This window comes from Clupea harengus, chromosome 22, assembly GCF_900700415.2.
Source record: "Clupea harengus chromosome 22, Ch_v2.0.2, whole genome shotgun sequence".
In the NCBI taxonomy this organism is placed as follows: Eukaryota; Metazoa; Chordata; class Actinopteri; order Clupeiformes; family Clupeidae; genus Clupea; species Clupea harengus.
In genome coordinates this window covers 18520797-18538843 of record NC_045173.1, presented here as the reverse complement: position 1 = coordinate 18538843, position 18047 = coordinate 18520797, and the positions used below count along the sequence as shown (strand labels likewise).

The window sequence follows — 18047 nt, the reverse complement described above, 5'->3', positions numbered from 1 at the left end:
GTGTGTGTGTGTGTGTGTGTGTGTGTGTGTGTGTGTGTGACTGTGGTATGTGTGTGTGTGTGACTGTGGTGTGTGTGTGTGTGCCCCATGAATATTGTGTGAGGATGCTAGAGGAGGTGTGGTGTGTGTCCTTGCTGCCTGAGAGGGGTCTTAGGGAGCCGGTGTGACTGTGTGTCTGTGTCTCCTGTGTCCTGAACAGGTGCTGCCCATGCGCTCCAGCAGCCAGGAGTTCTCCAGCTGCGTCATCAAGAGGGAGGAAGAGAGATGCATGGAGAGGATCGCATTACACGAGGACGAGGGCTATGAATATGGTGTGTGTTTGTGAATGCATTTGTGTATGTGTGCGTGTGTGTGTGCGCATTTGTGTATGCATACATGCATGAAGGTGTGTTTAGGATGTGTGTGCTTATCTGTGTGTGTATGTGTGTGTGTATGTGTCATCCTTTTCCATTTGAGAGAGGCCAACACACACAATCAAACCTTTTGAGAATTTATTAGAATTGCATTTTGAAAATGTCAATAACGTTCATGTTCTCCGGCCAATTTGTTTCATCACATCATAATGTCTGTCAATACTCTGTCTGACACACAATCAAAATGCCTGCCACGCTTCAGACAGCCAATGTGTACTGCAATTATTTGCCTTGATTAAACCCTCACATTTGTGCGGTGGTAACGGGCACAGGCACATCTGTAATCAATATATTTCATCTAAACAGCATATTTCCCATATTTCCCATGACCTTGCTTTGTTTTTGGCCCCGTTCTTCTTCTGCATGCGAAAACAGGAAAAACGAGACAGAACCACCTGGAAGTAATTATTTTAATAAGGTTGGGGAGCGGGTTGTTTTTTTTGTTTTGTTATTTTATATACGCGCATCTTGAGGGAGGACTCAAACAGCGCCGCTCTCAGATAAATAAACCCACACAACTCCCCCCACGCTCCCTCCCTTCCCTGGCTGGCTCTGACTCATGGAGCAGGCTGGGTCTCGAGGCTGCGCCGGACCGCTCAGACCGCTTCTTTGCCTGGCAAAGATGTTCTTCCAGCCTATTACTCAAAATATGCTTCATAAAGGTCAAGTTCAAGCATCTTCTGCAGAGTGGGTTCATGTGTGTGTGTGAGTGTGTGTGTGTGGATGTGGATGTGTCTGTGTCTGTGTCTGTGTCTGTGTCTGTGTCTGTGTCTATGTCTGTGTCTGTGTCTGTGTCTGTGTCTGTGTGTATTTGTGTGAGAGAGAGTGTGTGTGCATGTTAATGTGTGTAATGAATCACCAGGCTTTGATTGATCATTGTGCAAAATGGCTGATGATCTGTGAAATATTCAAGTGCTTGATGTGAATGGTTTAATTAGTTCAAGCTTCCGAATGCATGCTATTCTTTGATGGCACACCAACACAGGTTGAGAAAAAAATCCTTCACACTAACTAACAAGTTTTTCTCAGAGTACACAAAAGCATGGTTGTTGTGAGAGACTGGCGCTATTCACAGCCAACCAGACACACAGTGGCGGGAAGAATGTATTAATTATTCTCTGAACGCATCAGAGATATTTTGTCTTAAGCAAAGGGTATTTATAACCACCCCCACCTCCAACTCCCCCCCTCTATTGATCTCCAGTCCCTTACTGCAAATGTGAACTTTCCAACATAGGGGACAGGAAATCATTGGGCAAGAAATAAAACAGCCATCTTTGCAAAAGCTATGTAAAAGACAAACAGAGAGAGAGAGAGAGAGAGAGAGAGAGAGAGAGAGAGATGTAGCATGAGGCATGGGAATAAAGCCCCTCAGTGTCAGTGACTGTAAGAACAGGCTAAAAATAGAGACAATTAGTAAAATGATTTCACCACAATACAACACAACAAATTATGATAAATAAAAGCAAATCACTCACTGGCAAATAGCCTTATGGTAAAGATCAGCCAACCATCCAGGGCCCCCCTGTTACCAGCAGAGGGCTGTGGTGTCAGGAGAGAGGGGGAGGATGTGGAGGAGAAGTGCTTTATAATGTGGGCCCTGGCCAAGTGGTCCTCCATTTTGATGAAGTGAGAAGCTCTAGAGGCAAATTAAACTATTACCCAAAAGGGTATACTTTACCCTTCTCCCGTGCTCCAGTCATGAGGTCATTCAGGTTGGTTGTCTGTATTAGGCTTGATGATAAACAGTTTTAGTCCTAGAAACGCAGACACTGACATGCTGGCAAAACAGACTTTTCTTGGAAGACAATACAAAACAACTCCAGACATATAGACCCACTATATGTATAAGACAGTACGAAACAACACCAGACATATAGACCCACTATATGTATAAGACAGTACGAAACAACACCAGACATATAGACCCACTATATGTATAAGACAGTACGAAACAACACCAGACATATAGGCCTAATGTGTGTATATAGAAAGACAATACAAAAGATTTTTCTGGAACAACAAAACAAGACAAAACCGTGTTCTCTGGAGAGGCCACATGAGAGAAACCAACCTCTATAGAAAATGACTCTTTACTGTGTCTTAATGATACGCTCTAGTAATGATCAGATTTACCTCTCCCCATCTCTCTTCTCCCGTATCTCTCCTCTCCTCTCCTCTCCTCTCCTCTCCTCTCCTCTCCTCTCCCCTTCTCTCCTCCTCTCCTCTCACCTTCTCTCTTCTACCCTACTGCCCGTGGCTGCTACTGCTGTTGTGTGGCTGCTCTCGTTTGCCCTTTAAAAAGTAATTGGCTTTGTGTCCGGTCTGCCAGACAGAACAAAAACAGATTAGAGCACAGAGAGAGGCTGGTCTCTTACCAGACAGACACAAGCAATCTACCCATCTACCTATTCTGTACGATCGCACCATACATTCGTTAAGAAGGGGAGTTACCTAAGGAGAGAGAGAGAGAGAGAGACATACACATGCACAGAGACAGAAAAAGAGAGAGCTGGAGGGTGGAATGGGAACAGAGGAGAGAAAACAAGGGAGAGGTGGGAAAGAGGGAGCATAATCAGCCACACCATCCCCCCTCCAACCCCCTGCAACCCCCAACCCACCCCTTCGGAATGCAGCCAGAGCGCGCGGCTGAGGATTTCTCGCTCCACTTCTCGCTTCAGCCGGCCCGGGCCTTTAATTGTCGAGGCGCACTGTGCATGCTAGTCGATGAAGTAGAACTGTGATTACTCCAGCTCTAATTAAGTATTGAGCGGCCATCTTAGCCTTGCCCTTGTGGCTAACAGGATTATAGCGTGATGCCTGCTTCTGTGGCTGCTGTGATGTGTGTGTGTGATGAGGTCCAACGCTGCCAGATTTTTCCCTCTGGTTTTTCTTCTGTTTCCTCTATTGTGAGGCTAGCCTTGCTGTGCAAACTCACCCAGTTTAGCAGTTTGCCTGTTGATTTGGTGCGAGGGAGAGGAATAGCGTGCCGTAATGAGAGGCCCTGGTTAGGGAACAAGTGACTTGCCATGTGAGCAAGGAAACACACACACACACTCACAGACACACACTCACACACACACAGCATACACCCTTCAACATACACACACACTCACACAGACACACCTGCCACACGCACATACACACACACACACACACACACACACACACACACACACACACACACACACACTGCACATACCCTCACACAAACATGCATAAGATGAGAAATCAATCTCCATAACTTGGTTAATCATTGTGCGTCAAGTGCAGCACAGTATTCAGTATCTTGCCTCAGGCTGCGGAGGCTGCAGTTAAGGCTTGCGCTCCAAACACGCTACAGTAACATGGCGACTGCTAGGATGTGGCAAGGGGGGTGCTGTTGGGTGCAAGAGAGAAATCACGTAAACGTGAGAGCTGATAGGGTTTTGAGTAGGGATAACGACGATGTCGATGTCCTCAGCTGCCGAAAGACCCTCGAAAATACCCTCGTAGCTGGCATCTGCCTCCTGCCTTCCTACACATCAGGCAGGACTGAGCGAAGGTGATGGCAGTAAACATGCCGTGAGCTACGGGGGAAAGTGAAATCCAATTCTGTCACCTGAATAAGTATTGACAATGTGCTGGATGCAATAGACATTTTTGAGATCAGGTATTGATCAGCAGGCCCATTTGTCTGTACTGGAGCAGGACAAGTGAAGATTTTGTGTGTATGTGCACACGTTTCAATGTGTGTGTGTGACTCTACGCATGCACAGCTGGGTGTACCCAGCGTGTGTGGCTTTGGTCTGAAGGTGCTCTCTGTGATCTTTTAACCTCTGCAGATATGGGTATGGGCTGCTCCTGGATGTGGGACAACCTGACATGCTGGCAGGCAGCGAAGGTGGGCGATATGGTGTCTGTCAAATGCCCAGAGCTGTTTGAATTCATTGCCCAGGACAATGGTGAGTGCCAGGGTCCCCTTTAGCAACATTGTGCTGTTAAAGATGCTTTTACATATTTGCTGGTTTTGGGCCCTGGATTGCAAAATTACATAATGAACAGCCTGGATATCTTCTAGGAAAAAAAAGGGTTTGTCCTTTACTTGACCATATACCATCAAATTCATTTGAAGATCAAAAAAATCTCTCCAAAAAATGGTTAAAATGCTCTCAAGGGGTAAGCTCAAACTTGCTTCCCATCTGTAATTACTTTGCAAAAAAAATAATATTGACATGTCAAATGCATCTATTGTAAGCCTTCTTGTATGATCTCAACAAGTTACTAGATTAACAAAAGCACCATTCTTTTTTGCTGATTGGGGGTTGAATCTACTTTCAGTTGGTTTTAAAAAATTGATGCAAACTGAAAATACAAAGCTTTCCCTGGTACCCTTATATGCTGTGAAGTTGTAGTCGTAATAGTTAGCATTCCTGGTGGTTTGTTTGCAGAGTTGGGGAGGATCACTCGTAACTGCACAGAGTATGGCTGGTCGGAACCATATCCTCATTACGTGGACGCCTGCATTTTCGACGACAACAGCACCAAACCGGTATGAACTCTCCAATTAATTATGTTTAGGTTACTCAACGACACAAAAACCCATTCAGTATTTATTAATAATAATAATAATAATAATAATAATACCAATAATAAGAAGAAGAATCGTATTTAAAGAAAACGTTTTTTTTTAGGCAACATGCCAGCTAACATATATACACACAATGTCCTAAGAAAACCAAATATGATGTCGAAGGAAAGCTTCACCTCCTTTCATGGTGCTTTTGCTCCGTGTTTCTCATGCAGCTGTCTCTCCTCTGTGCAGGACATGTATTATAGATCTGTGAAAGCCCTCTATACAGTGGGCTACAGCACCTCTCTGGTGTCCCTCACTACTGCCATGGTCATACTCTGCAGGTTCAGGTGAGCACCGCGGTCCTATTATCTCGTGTGGTTGGAGAAATCTGGTGTGCTTCTTATAGGGCACTTGCATGACACAAGCCATTTATAACACTGTGTACTTCTCAAGTGCTTGTTATAACATGTTAATAACTGTAAACTCCAAACCTTACACCAACATGTACGACATGTAACAACATGTACTCTGTAAAATATGTGTGTTTTACTCAGTATTAAATTAAGCACATAGAACATTAGTACATTTAATTTAAAGTGTGACCTGAACTGGTAAACCGTGGAGCTTGAGGGCGTAGTGCAGAGTCCCAGGTATCAAATATATACCAGTATACCTGTCCTGTACTGTCAGTTGCTTTGAAGTGACTGCAAGATTAGTAAATGGCTCAGTTTACAAGCGTTCCTCTCTGTTTATTTTTCTCTCATGTATGCATGTTAAAAAATAGCCTCACAGTATGTTTGACTTTGTGTTTCCAACAGGAAGCTTCACTGCACCAGGAATTTCATCCACATGAACCTGTTTGTGTCCTTCATCCTGAGGGCTATCTCTGTGTTCATCAAAGACGGAGTGCTTTACGCAGAGGAGGACAGCGACCACTGTTTTGTGCACACCGTATGTTTCCTATTTCCTCCCTATGTCCTTTGAAATGGTGCATTAACATTGCTGTAATCAATGTAGAAAGGTCTTGCTAACAGAAAAATCAATCCATCTAAGCTAAGAATGGTTACGGTGGTGAAACAATTAACAGTAGTAGAGGAACATGACATTTTTTGTCTTGTCTTGATATTAAAATTGGCTATTCAGGGCAGGTTACATTTATAGAGTCTCAAAATCTCATAGGGGCAGCTCCCTAAGCACCCAACACTTTTGTGTCTGTGTCTGAGAAGGAAGATAACAAAGATAATAGATATCTCCATCCATCCATCCACCCATCCATCCGTGAAAACAGCCTAATTTGCATCCAGTGTTCTTACATTTAAGCCTTATAGAAAGGGCCTCTAAAAGTGTAGCCAATGACAACGCTCTCCCCTCGTCCTCCTGTGTGTCTGACAAACACCCATAATTATGGTCTAGCAGGGAGTTCACCAAGCTATGGAAATATCCCATTAGAGGCAGCATTAGCATATCAATACCTGCTCGGCTCCGTGCAGGTTCATTACGGCCCAGCTTACGGTCCCCCTGAGCCATCAACAGGCTAATCAGTAGACGCCATAATGACATCACCACTCCCCAAATTGGATCAGTGAATAATTGATCGGATTTTGTCGTTCAGTGTTCGAAGCTTTAGCAGTACAGGTGCACAGAGGGAGTGGATGGGTTGGAGTCATCGTAATGCTAGGGAGATGTGATGAGGCGATGAGATGTTAGTTTTATTTGTCTGAGTTGAGATTTGACTTGAATTTGTTAAACATTATAGGTATTGGTCTCTTATAAGTAGTTAATGTTCTCAAAAATAGGATTTTTTTGGGATCTGGTACAGAGTTGGCCTCAATCTGTTCTGAGCAGGAAGTAATACCCCCCCCTCTTATTGTTTCTCCCTGCAGAGACTCCCAATAAGACACACAGTGCATCCATATTGTTTCTCCCTGCAGAGACGCCTAATAAGACACAAAGTGCATCCATGTTCATGACTAAATATCTAAAAACCTTTTTGGGACAGTTGTTCATTTTCTTGTTCCCACTGGTAATAGGTGGCATGCAAAGCAGTCATGGTGTTTTTCCACTACTGCGTGATGTCAAACTACTTCTGGCTCTTCATTGAGGGCCTCTACCTGTTCACTCTGCTGGTAGAAACCTTCTTCCCAGAGAGGAGATACTTCTACTGGTACACCATTATAGGCTGGGGTTAGTAGTTCGACTCTCTTTATTTTCTAAATGCTAAATGCTCTGCTGTCTGAATATGCATCCAGACAATAACCCACTGAAATGTGAAATGTATTAAAGATATGTCTTGTTTCTAGACTAAGGATTATGTGTCGTCTTATTGTACTGAATATCATTTTAAATGGGGATTTTCTGATCTGAGTGCAATTTAGCTTGGTTCTAGGCTGGATCGAGATCTCGGTCATAATCTCCACTTTCAGTACCACTGCAAGACGATTACTTAAGACATTAGATCTACTTTATTATATAATGTAGTCTTTATATAACACTGAACACTGATAAGAAAGAGATCCTTCTGTTCCTGGACAAACGTGTAATTCTTCATGTAAACATCCTGTGACCTCAATGAGATGTAAACTTCTCTTGTTTGGTTGTTGTTTCTTACTAGGTACACCTACCATTTGTGTGACCATATGGGCTGTTTTAAGGCTTCACTTTGATGACTCGGGGTATGTGGAGCCGAAACATAATTAATTACATAACCACACACCTTCCTGTGCACAGCCTCGCACATTGGACATTTTTCAAATGGAATTGTAATCAAATCTCCTCTTATGAAAGCTTTCATACCCCCCCTCCCCCACTCTGCCGCCATTTCACTCTCCTAGGTGTTGGGATATGAATGACAACACTGCTCTCTGGTGGGTTATCAAAGGACCAGTCGTGGCCTCGATCATGGTAAGGAAATTGAATACTTGGTTTGTATCCATAGGCTTTCACTTTTGTTTTGATTGGAAAGCTTCAGCAGGAGTAGCAAAAAAATATATATATATATATATATTTTGTTGCTCTGTTACAAAAGATTACAAAGATGACATTAACACACCTGTCCATAAACCCTGATCAGCTATGAAGAAACTGATTGCACTTGAATGATATAGGGTATAAGTTGTGTGTAGACAGCTCATAAGATGGCGTTTGCTGCACTTCCTTCACGCAGATCAACTTTGTGCTTTTCGTCGGCATCATCATCATCCTGGTACAGAAGCTGCAATCCCCCGACATTGGAGGAAACGAGTCCAGCATTTACCTGTGAGTCTTGCGTTGCCATGGAAACAGCATGCCATGCACGTATATGCTAATCGGGGTGCAGGGGCTGATGCTGCGCTCTGATTGGATGACATTTTACTGACCGGTAAAAGTCTTAAGGCTGACAAAGGTGCAATTTTATTAGCAACGTGAGGCGGAGCGTCCATGCGCAGGCTTGCTTATTTTGTGTGTCAGAGATATCTTTTGTTAAGGAGCAGGATGCTCATCTGTGTCTTTCTAAATGCTTGCTGCTATGATTGGGTTGTCACCCATTCTTCTTAGGTGCTGGTTGATGTGGACTGTTTGATTTTCATTGGCTCTCATGAGGGTAGTCAGAGAGTTGATTCTGGATAGCAACCATTCTATGGTCTTTGGTTGCTATGCATTTATCATGAAAGCTTGTCACACTATGGGAAACTGGAATTCAGATTTTTTTTTTTCAGAGGTTATATGATGTCATGTCTGCTTGTTGATTTGCCCTGCTTCCTCTTAGACTCATCAGATGACTTCAAAGTGCTCCTCACTGAGCGTTTCTTGGTCTGCTGAAATCCTGGTGTGTTGGTACAGTAGTGTAGATTTATAACGGGCCACTCGAGGGTTGCCTAAAAATGCAGGCACAGATAACCTTCTCAGGAATTAACCCTTTCAGACTGTTTGTCCATTTGTGTGTCTTTGTTCATTTGTCCATATTTAGATGTGTCATTGTGTGTGTTGTGTTCGTCACTGTTAATTACATTTTAACATTCCCTAACCAACAAAACTGTTAGTACTGGGACTAGCTGCTTTAGCAAATGTAGAACCTCAGATAGATAGAGCCTGGCTTGGTATGGACAGCTGTGCTTAGGTGTGTGTCTAAGCCTCTGTGTGTGTGTGTGTGTGTGTGTGTGTGTGTGTGTGTGTGTGTGTGTGTGTGTGTGTGTGTGTGTGTGTGTGTGTGTGTGTGTGTGTGTGTGTGTGTGTGTGTGTGAGAGAGAGAGAGAGAGAGAGAGAGGAGCTCGGGACAAGCTAGCTGTTTGGTGTGTGTTTGGAGTGTGTGTGTCTGAATGTCTGTTCTGTCCTTAAGAGGTGTTGTCTTCTGTTGTGTTGTGTCTTTGTCACGTTTAGCAGCTGTGCACAGAAATGCTTCAGTGAGCCCACACAGGCTGTCCAGCATTCGTGCAGGATGTCAGAACTTTCCACCATCACTCTGTAAGTGTGTGTGTCAGAGAGAGAGAGAGAGAGAGGGAGAGAGGGAGTGTGTGTGTGTGTGTGTGTGTGTCGGTCTGTCTGTCTGTCTGTGTTTGTGTGTGTAAACATGTGTGTTTGTGTATGTGTTTCAGTGCATGCCTGTTTGTTTGTGCCCAAGTACATGTGTGTATGTTTAATCTATCACATATGTTTCTCTGTGAGATGGTAGATATTTAGGCTACATGTTTGTCTTTTTTTGTGAGGGTTTTTAAAAGTCTCCTGTGATTTGCAGGGTGATTGTGTAACTGTCTGTCCTTCATCTTCATATTTCAATTCCCCAACAGTCTCAGCTTTAATTCTTCTCTACCACAGCAAATGCTAATTCTGCCCCTGGAGTGCAGTAATGGACAGTATTTTGATACTAACACTGTGTACTGTGTGATGTGTGGAGGGAGTACCTTGTTAGATCGACATCATTTTCAATTTATTTCTGTGTAAGTGTGTGTGTTGATAGCCAGGTCATTTTGATTAAATGAAACATATTTTCACATTAGTCATGCTGCCATTTTCTTTTTTTCAAATGTTCATGTTTGAAGCGGAAGTGTTGCCCTAGTGTTGGTGAGCTTGAGGACTGGCTTGATTGAGGTTGAGCTGCAGCCAAACTGGTTCATATGGAAATCTTCCAGGGTGATGTTTGTGGCTGAGCCTCATTAACATTTTTTCTCATATTGTGCTGAGAATAGATCTTGATTGTGATAGTGGTTGCCTAAGCTCATGCCTCATTGCCTCTGCATAGAGCTTTAAATTAATGCTGCGCTTTGGTTGGCCTGGAATGGCTACATTTGTATTGTGTAGATTTGTTGAGTACTTAGTAGAGGGTAAACTTCTTATTATACTGTGAGCCGTGCTTGCCCTGAGAGGCACAGGAATTGGATTTCTTCATAAAGCCTCTCTTCAGACCGTGCACCAGGCTGTTTAGCAGATAGATTCATTTGAAAACAACTTAGTGGTATTGGTAGTGTGGACATTTATTTAGTTGTTGTGGTTATGTGGTCATTTTGTGGATATATGAGCTGAGTTGGGATTTTCTTTCTTGTTTGGTCTGTGTGCGTGTGCATGCATGTGTGCATTTGTGTGTGTGTGTGTGTGTGTGTGTGTGTGTGTGTGTGTGTTTATAGGAGGCTGGCCCGCTCCACCCTCCTGCTCATCCCGCTGTTTGGGATCCACTACACGGTGTTTGCCTTCTCCCCAGAGGACGTAAGCCAGCGGGAGCGTCTGGTGTTCGAGCTGGGCCTTGGCTCCTTCCAGGTGGGACGTCTCCCTATAACCCCCCCCCCTCTGGGTTATATTCTCCCTGTAACTCAAACTAGAGTTTGCCACCCCTTTTAGGCTCGCCAAGAGTCCTTGGAGGGCTGTGAAAAATATCTGAAGAGAGAGGAAACATGGTGTTTGTTTTGATGATAAATGTGATTTTCATATATGACACGTCTGAACACACCCGATAAAAGTTAGGACTGTGCAAAACTAGAATGTGCTAGAACTGAGGACACTTCTAAATGGGGTTTTAGTAAGTGATTTTGTAATAGTTAACATTAGTTATTACTAATGTTAGTTATTTCAAGTTTAGGTATTGATCGTATCAATAAGTATTTGTAAATCACACATATTTATTTTATAAATATTAACTATTTTACTTAAATGTGTTTTACTTTAATGTTTTGACTCTTCCCTTAGTGTAATTTGCCTAAACCCATTCTGTACATACACGCTTATGTCTCCTTACATAACACAATATTTGTGTGCCTTTGCTAGCTGTTTTAAACTGAGCATATACACTTACAAATTACAAATTACTTAATGTTTTCCAAAACTGGCATACAACCTCTGATTTATTTTTAGCATGTTATTCTTGTTGATGGCTAAATTCAATTGTAAACCCACACCAGGAGGCTCTTCCTTCAGAGGATAAACTAATTGGCCTGACACAAGGACATAACAAATTTAGAAAAAAAAATTGAACGCTTGAACCACATAACACTCACTGGGAATTTTGCCAAGAACAGAAACCACTTCCAGTGACCCAGAAATGAAAGTAATTACAGATAAGAGAGAGCTCAAACACCTCAAATGATTTGGTGTTGGTTCAGTATTTAACCTAATGACAGGGTCAGGTCAGCTCACTTATTTTGACTGTTTTCCCTTTGCTTGTTTGGGCCAGTTTTTATTGTGATGATGTTTTGATGCATTTAATTTTAGGGTGAGGTAAGTACTTTTTGTTAACAAAAACTAAAAACGCTTCTGTTGATGATGTAACACAGTCACGATAAATAGACAGAGCTCCCCAAGATAATTGTGCACGTTATAGACTTTACTTCATGCCCAGGTATGGGATGTTATGTCTGCTGTCTTCTAAATTGTCAACATAGGAACAAAGTAAAACAGCATACCAACATGCATGTTCAACTGTTATCCTTCTTCAGATACATGTCATTACTGTGGGTCTAGAAGTAGTTCCACGTTTTCATTGCAAAAACTACTGACTGCACCTTTAATGCGTCCTGAGGAACCAAAAGACTTCTGACACGGTTGTCTTTCTATTCCAGGGATTCGTGGTGGCTGTGCTCTACTGTTTCCTGAATGGAGAGGTAAGCCTGTTTATTATTGCTCCGGGCAAACTGTGGCCAATGAAGTGCGCTGAAAACCATATGGACTCTCTCAGCTGCAGAGTGCCCTGGGCCTGCATCCAGCAGCTAGGCTGAGGCAGTTTGTATGGTCATTTCAGCTCAGTTCATGACAGCATTTCAAGAGCAGAATGCACTTGGGAAATGGGAACATCAACAATGCTTTGAAATCTCCTGACCATTTAAGTGTTGAGAACTAAATAAATGCAAGTGAGATAAATGGAACTAAGTTGAGTCAGTCACGTCAGTAAGGTCATTTCAGCTCAGTTCATGACAGCATTTTGAGGAACTGGGAAACATCAATGATGTTTCAAAATGTCCTGGCTATTTATCCACCAAACAGATGGAAGTGTTTTGAACTAAAATGTAGAAAATCGCATTACAACTTACAATTATAATGGCCTAAGTCTAGTTTGTTTCTGTACTTTTTCAGTCCAAAGGTTTCTATTTTCTTTGCTATCCTGGCAACCAGCAAAGCTACGCCTTTTAAGATTCCATATGCTATACTGCATTTGAGTCATATAGTATATATTTGTGTATTTAATTGGAATAAGCTGTTACTTTCATAACACTCAGAACCATAAAATCTTTGTAAGCAGCAGAAGGTGGCACTGCATCCAGACCGTCAGTATGGTCATCTCAGCTCATTTCATGATCAGAAAGCACTTCAAATAAGAACAACAGCAATTCTTTGGAACCTTCTGACTGTTAATACATTGAGATCTGAGTACATGGAAGTAACAGGTGAAGACTGTCCATGAATCCCAAATGTATTCACACAATTCTTCCACTGAAATGAATGGTGCCTGGCTTATAGGGGAGTCCAAACACAGGGATTTACTGAAACCCAGTTCGCATCAGTTTTCTTTTTTTCCATCCAGTGGCTTAAATGCATTTCTTATACTCATTTATCAGGTAGATTACCTGGTAGGATTTCCAGGTGGTGTTAGAAAGTGTGACTCACAAGGGGAGTTAAAAAGAAGGACAACGTATGATACATGTTTTAGCCAGTAGATGGCTGCAATGTACTGGTGTTGTATTGCAAACTATCATTAAGCAATAACCACTAGAAATATACACTGAAGGCTACACTCAGACTTAACACCACTCTATAAAACACCAGCCTTACAATTTCGTTTCATTTATCTCAGTAGAAGCTTTTAGAGGCTACAAAACATGAGGTCTCTGTTGGTACCACTGTAGAGAATTGTGTGTTTCATAGAAAATAGTGATTTGAGTGGCAGCAAGAATATTTTCTTCTCAGCAAGTGAACTGCTCTACTATTTCACAAAATGGGTGGTGCTGTGCTTAAACATATAAAACAAGAAGCCATATTCATAATCATAAACAGTTCTCGTCAGATTGAGAGGGGAATTGAACTCAATGCAATTTACATGTTTTTATTTATCACTTATGTTGATGTGTGTTATGGCTTCAGACTACCAGGGGAGCAATTTGCCTCCTATCAGAACAACAGAAATTCCTGAAGAAATGTATAAACCGAACTGTTTTATGTTGTTAGCAATTTTATCTGAAACTTTATTGTAGATGATTACTGTGTTGTAATATAAATCCAGTATTACACAGCTGAATTCTCTCTTTTTGCTGATGTATTTGGGGTAAACCTTTGAAGAATGCAAGAGAAATAAATAAAGAAGGGCTGTAGAATGGAGGGATGAGTCGAGCACCTCTTCAGCGTAGTTCATTAAAAAATGACCTCTTCAAGTTTCTCCCTAAAGGTGCAATCGGAGATGAAGAGGAAGTGGCGAAGCTGGACGGTGAACCGGTACTTTGCTGTGGACCTGAAGCAACAGCGTCACCCGTCGCTAGCGAGCAGTGGGGTGAACGGGGGCACGCAGCTGTCAATCCTGAGCAAGAGCAGCTCGCAGATCCGCATGTCCAGCCCGCAGGCGGAGAATGCCAACCTCAATCTGCCCACCTGAATGTCTGAGCAGCCACCGCCTCCGCCCCGACCGTAACAATTAGAAATGTGCACACAAATCAACAGTCACACATACACAAATATAAACATACACACACACACACAAACACACGCGTGCAAACACACACTCCTCCCATCCAAGCCGAAAGGGCCTCTCCCTTGTGTCCCCGCGCTCCAATCCAAATAGAACAGGCACAAGAGGCTGCCATGTTTGCTCTTTGCAGACAGAAACTAAATAGAAAACAAACAAACAAATAAGAAAAAATAAACAAATTCATAAGATTGAAAAGCTGACAGTGTGGCTGTCATAATATATACATATAGCTATAATTCCTCTTGATGAGAGAGACAGGTAGAAACGGGTGCAGGTCAAATCTGATGAGTTTTACATTAGTGCCATACAAGTCTTTTGATAAAGAGAAAATTGTAATAAGGGTATGCCTTACTATTCGGACATATCTGTAACATTTATTTCAAACCAACTGCTAAGAAAGCAAGACATTTGCCAGTGGTTCAAAAAGTGTCAAATTTGCGTGTCACTCCATATACAGACAGTAAGTATGTATAAAGAAGACATTAACAACCCATCACTTCAACTAATATGTTCACTGAGAGCCAACATTGGTGTACGAAAGGAACTAACAGGACTTTAAATGGTGGCACATGGACAGCCAGAGTTATAAAACGTTTACAAATAGGCGCTGATATTACTGTAAATTCACTAATTTCAAGAAGTAACTGGGATAGAAGGAATAACTTCAACAGTTCCTCTCCCTCCTTCATTCCCATAACATAGCAGATTCATGCAAACTAGACCGTAGTCTTATTTACAACTGTAGGCTACATGTGTACCAAATATTGCAACACGTATGAAACTAAAACATGGTGATGAAGGGGTCAAATATTGTCATCGTAAATAGTGCAAGGTGTATGTACTTGTCAGAAGTGCCAAAATATTTTAATAATCCTTTATTCTGCAAAGCATAGTATCTATGGCAACATAGACGAAGAGACACTGAAGAATCTTAGCCTTGCTTGTATAAATGCCTGTGTGACAGATTAAATGTTTCATCTTTTTAGGGAGGTTGTAAAATTTATTTTTTTACAATCAGCCATAAGTACAGAGTATGTCAAAAAAATATGAAAGCTCAAGGATGAGCGCTTAATCGTATGTGTAACTCTTGTCGTTGTGCTTTGAATTTATATTTTCTTTTCTATTTTCGTATCATGACGTTAGTAATTTTTTGTGATGAAATGGTCAAGTAAAAAAAAAGGAGGGGGGGGGGGGGGGGTTTAAGCACTACTGGAGTCCAAATCTGTAGAGTTAATTTGCTATACAGAAAAAAATAATATTTCTCGGATGACATTACGAATAAAGTACAGTAGAAAACCTTTGACATGATCAGAATAGAGTAGCCTCTTACATTGTGAGCTAAAGTCAGTGACTTTGTAACTTGTATGAATATATTATAGTGTTCTTTCTCAAAAGTCTTGCGTAATAATAACATGTTCAGCCGAGACACATTGGAATCATTCAAATCTTTGGCATGGTGTGTTCTGAAGAACACGCTTCTGTGACAGACTGTCTGTGGATATCAGTACCATCCCCGGGATTATCAGGTGCAGGGCCTTAGAAACCTAAATCAGTGTAGTTCTCTAAAGAAAACATTAACCTCCCTGTTTTGAATCTTCCCTCTAAAAAATAATATATATATGGATGATGGAAAAAATTTACCCACTATGACACTGAAATGTCCCCATTCCTCGGTAAGGATGGTCTGCTCATTTTTGTATTCACGCTTCCAAAGTGCCTGTTGGTCAGAGTGACTCCAACAATGATTTGTCTAATTTAAAAGGACCTCACGGATTTCATTTATTTTCCATGGTAAATTGAAGAGGATATATGAGTATACAAGTTCTTTTATAGCTATTTATCAATTGTAATAGCATATATGCCTTTATACAGTATTTTAGATCATGTTGTTGTGAATTACATATAATTTATGGAATGCAAGACACAATGATACGACCACTATATGTATCAGTTTTACATACTGGTACATCATTCTCTATGTGCCAGGTGACATACAGTATATTAGTTAAGACTCTAAATCATCTTTAAAAAATGTATAACTTTTTTTTTTCCGCTTATGATTGTTTTTGCTTTGAGGATAGGACCCATTTTAAAAAGTGCAGGAGGTGACAATCCACTCCTCGACCCTTTATAACTAAGCCAGTTTGATGTCTAGCTAACCCTCACACCAAAACATGTTTGGTCAACAGTTCCTGACAATCCTGACTGTCCTCTTTTTTTTTTTTTTTCTTTTACTTTTGTAGTCACCCCTATGGGCAGATTGGTGAGAGACTATAAGCTAATGGAATGTGATATAATTCATTGCTATTATGTACAGAGTAAACCATGTATGTTAATGTAATGTTTTTCTTATCTTTGAATCCACTGAACCTCACTGTAAATTATATGTTTGCAATATATTTATTTGTTAGTAATATTAATTAACCTGCATACTTTCTCATCATTCGGTTTGCTCATACAAGAAGCAGCAATGATTTCAGAACTTAACGCGTGTGTGTAAAACTGTAGCACAGCAGCGTCATCCAGATGTGAAACCGAAAAACATATCAATGTGCAATATGTATTTGCTTTCATTGCGGCTCTTACTCAGTAGGTGGCGACAGAGAGGCATGTTGGTGAATTCGGCAGTGCATAGGTGATTGGTTTGTGTCAACGGTGCCGGCTTATTTCATGCCACAGCTTGAAGGGTTTTTAGTGTTCCTCTTTAGTATTCGTACTGTCAGTATTTTAAGAAAGTAATATGTATATATGTATGAGTTTTCCTGCATTTCAAATGGTTTTAATCAATGAAACTAGTGAGTAGCCTACATGGTTCTTTCATTGTACTAATGGGACAGACGATTGAAAAGTGTAAACTGGATGTAGTTTCTTTCAACACTTGGGTGAAATTGAAAGCAAACGTATAAAGTAACAGGGCGAAACATATACTGCATTTAAAAGGTATGTGTGTATTATGGGGGAGAAATGTCAGAGATGACTATAGACGTGGTGTGCCTGCATGACAACAAAAGATATTAAAAACAAGATAAATGTCTGCTGCTTTACATGTTCTATACACCAGCTGTCAGTCTGAGTCTGCGCACTCGGATGGAAAACGACCATGTCTCAAAGCTGTTACAAACGAGTATCTAAACGAGATGTTGAACTGTGCTTGTGTTCATGTCTGCTTGCCACTAGATTGTGTTGTGTTTTACTTTGTACTTTTACCTGTCGCTTGTAGACCTAGAAAGGAGACGGAAACGTGAAGTTGTGGTTTCTGGCTGTCGTTGCCCACGCTCAGAACTGGAAACGGGAAGAAAATTGGACGCTAGCAGAGAGCCGTTTTTGGTTCTTGGGTAGGCTACATGTCAGCGGCCACACTGTGTTCCGCGACTGTGCCAAAGACTCTGGCAAGCAGCCTGTGGATGACGGTGGGCAGCCTGTGCCATACCGTGGTTAATTATCATTTGAAAACTGAATGTAAGAACTTGAACAGGAGATATACTGTAACTATAGCTACGCTGCTCTCTATCTTCGCCTGCCATCATTTTGCTTTATTGTACCAGCGATGTCCTTGTTTGGTGTATAAATATTCTCTTTTGTATGTGTCTCAGCTCTGTTTTTTTGGGAAGGAAAAGTGTGTGTGTTTTCAAAGCTTTTAGGAATTTTCTCAGTGGTCTATTTGCTCTTGTGTATGTGTGTGTGCACGAATGGGGATGAGTGAGTGGGTGGGTGTGCGTTAAAGGTCAGATACCTATGGAGTTAGATTTGTTTCATAATTCACAAACAAACGAAACGCGATTCAAACAAACGAAACGCGATTTACAAACAAACGAAACACGATTCACAAATGTATTTCATGATTCACAAATGTATTTTGTGATTCACAAATAAATGACCCCGTGACATTTGTTTGCAACCTGACGAACACGAGTTACAAATCCCTGCATTCGTCCGTGTGGAT

The 18047-nt window shown here is 41.5% G+C and overlaps 1 protein-coding gene across 2 annotated transcripts in view; it reads left to right on the top strand.

Annotated features, from left to right (window-relative positions):
- Nucleotides 1-17685, top strand: part of adcyap1r1a (adenylate cyclase activating polypeptide 1a (pituitary) receptor type I) — a 28513-nt gene extending 10828 nt beyond the window's left edge. Inside the window, exons 3-14 of one of the 2 annotated variants that reach the window (XM_031559698.2) lie at nucleotides 200-311; nucleotides 4238-4357; nucleotides 4844-4944; nucleotides 5218-5315; nucleotides 5787-5919; nucleotides 6999-7152; nucleotides 7580-7640; nucleotides 7800-7869; nucleotides 8132-8223; nucleotides 10566-10695; nucleotides 11991-12032; nucleotides 13795-17685. In XM_031559698.2, coding sequence (XP_031415558.1) covers nucleotides 200-311; nucleotides 4238-4357; nucleotides 4844-4944; nucleotides 5218-5315; nucleotides 5787-5919; nucleotides 6999-7152; nucleotides 7580-7640; nucleotides 7800-7869; nucleotides 8132-8223; nucleotides 10566-10695; nucleotides 11991-12032; nucleotides 13795-14019 — 1338 coding nt within the window. In that variant the 3' untranslated portion in view covers nucleotides 14020-17685. The remainder of the gene's footprint in view (nucleotides 1-199; nucleotides 312-4237; nucleotides 4358-4843; nucleotides 4945-5217; nucleotides 5316-5786; nucleotides 5920-6998; nucleotides 7153-7579; nucleotides 7641-7799; nucleotides 7870-8131; nucleotides 8224-10565; nucleotides 10696-11990; nucleotides 12033-13794) is intronic. The other variant, XM_012835221.3, reaches the window with a different exon arrangement.
- The last annotated feature ends 362 nt before the right edge of the window (nucleotides 17686-18047 follow it).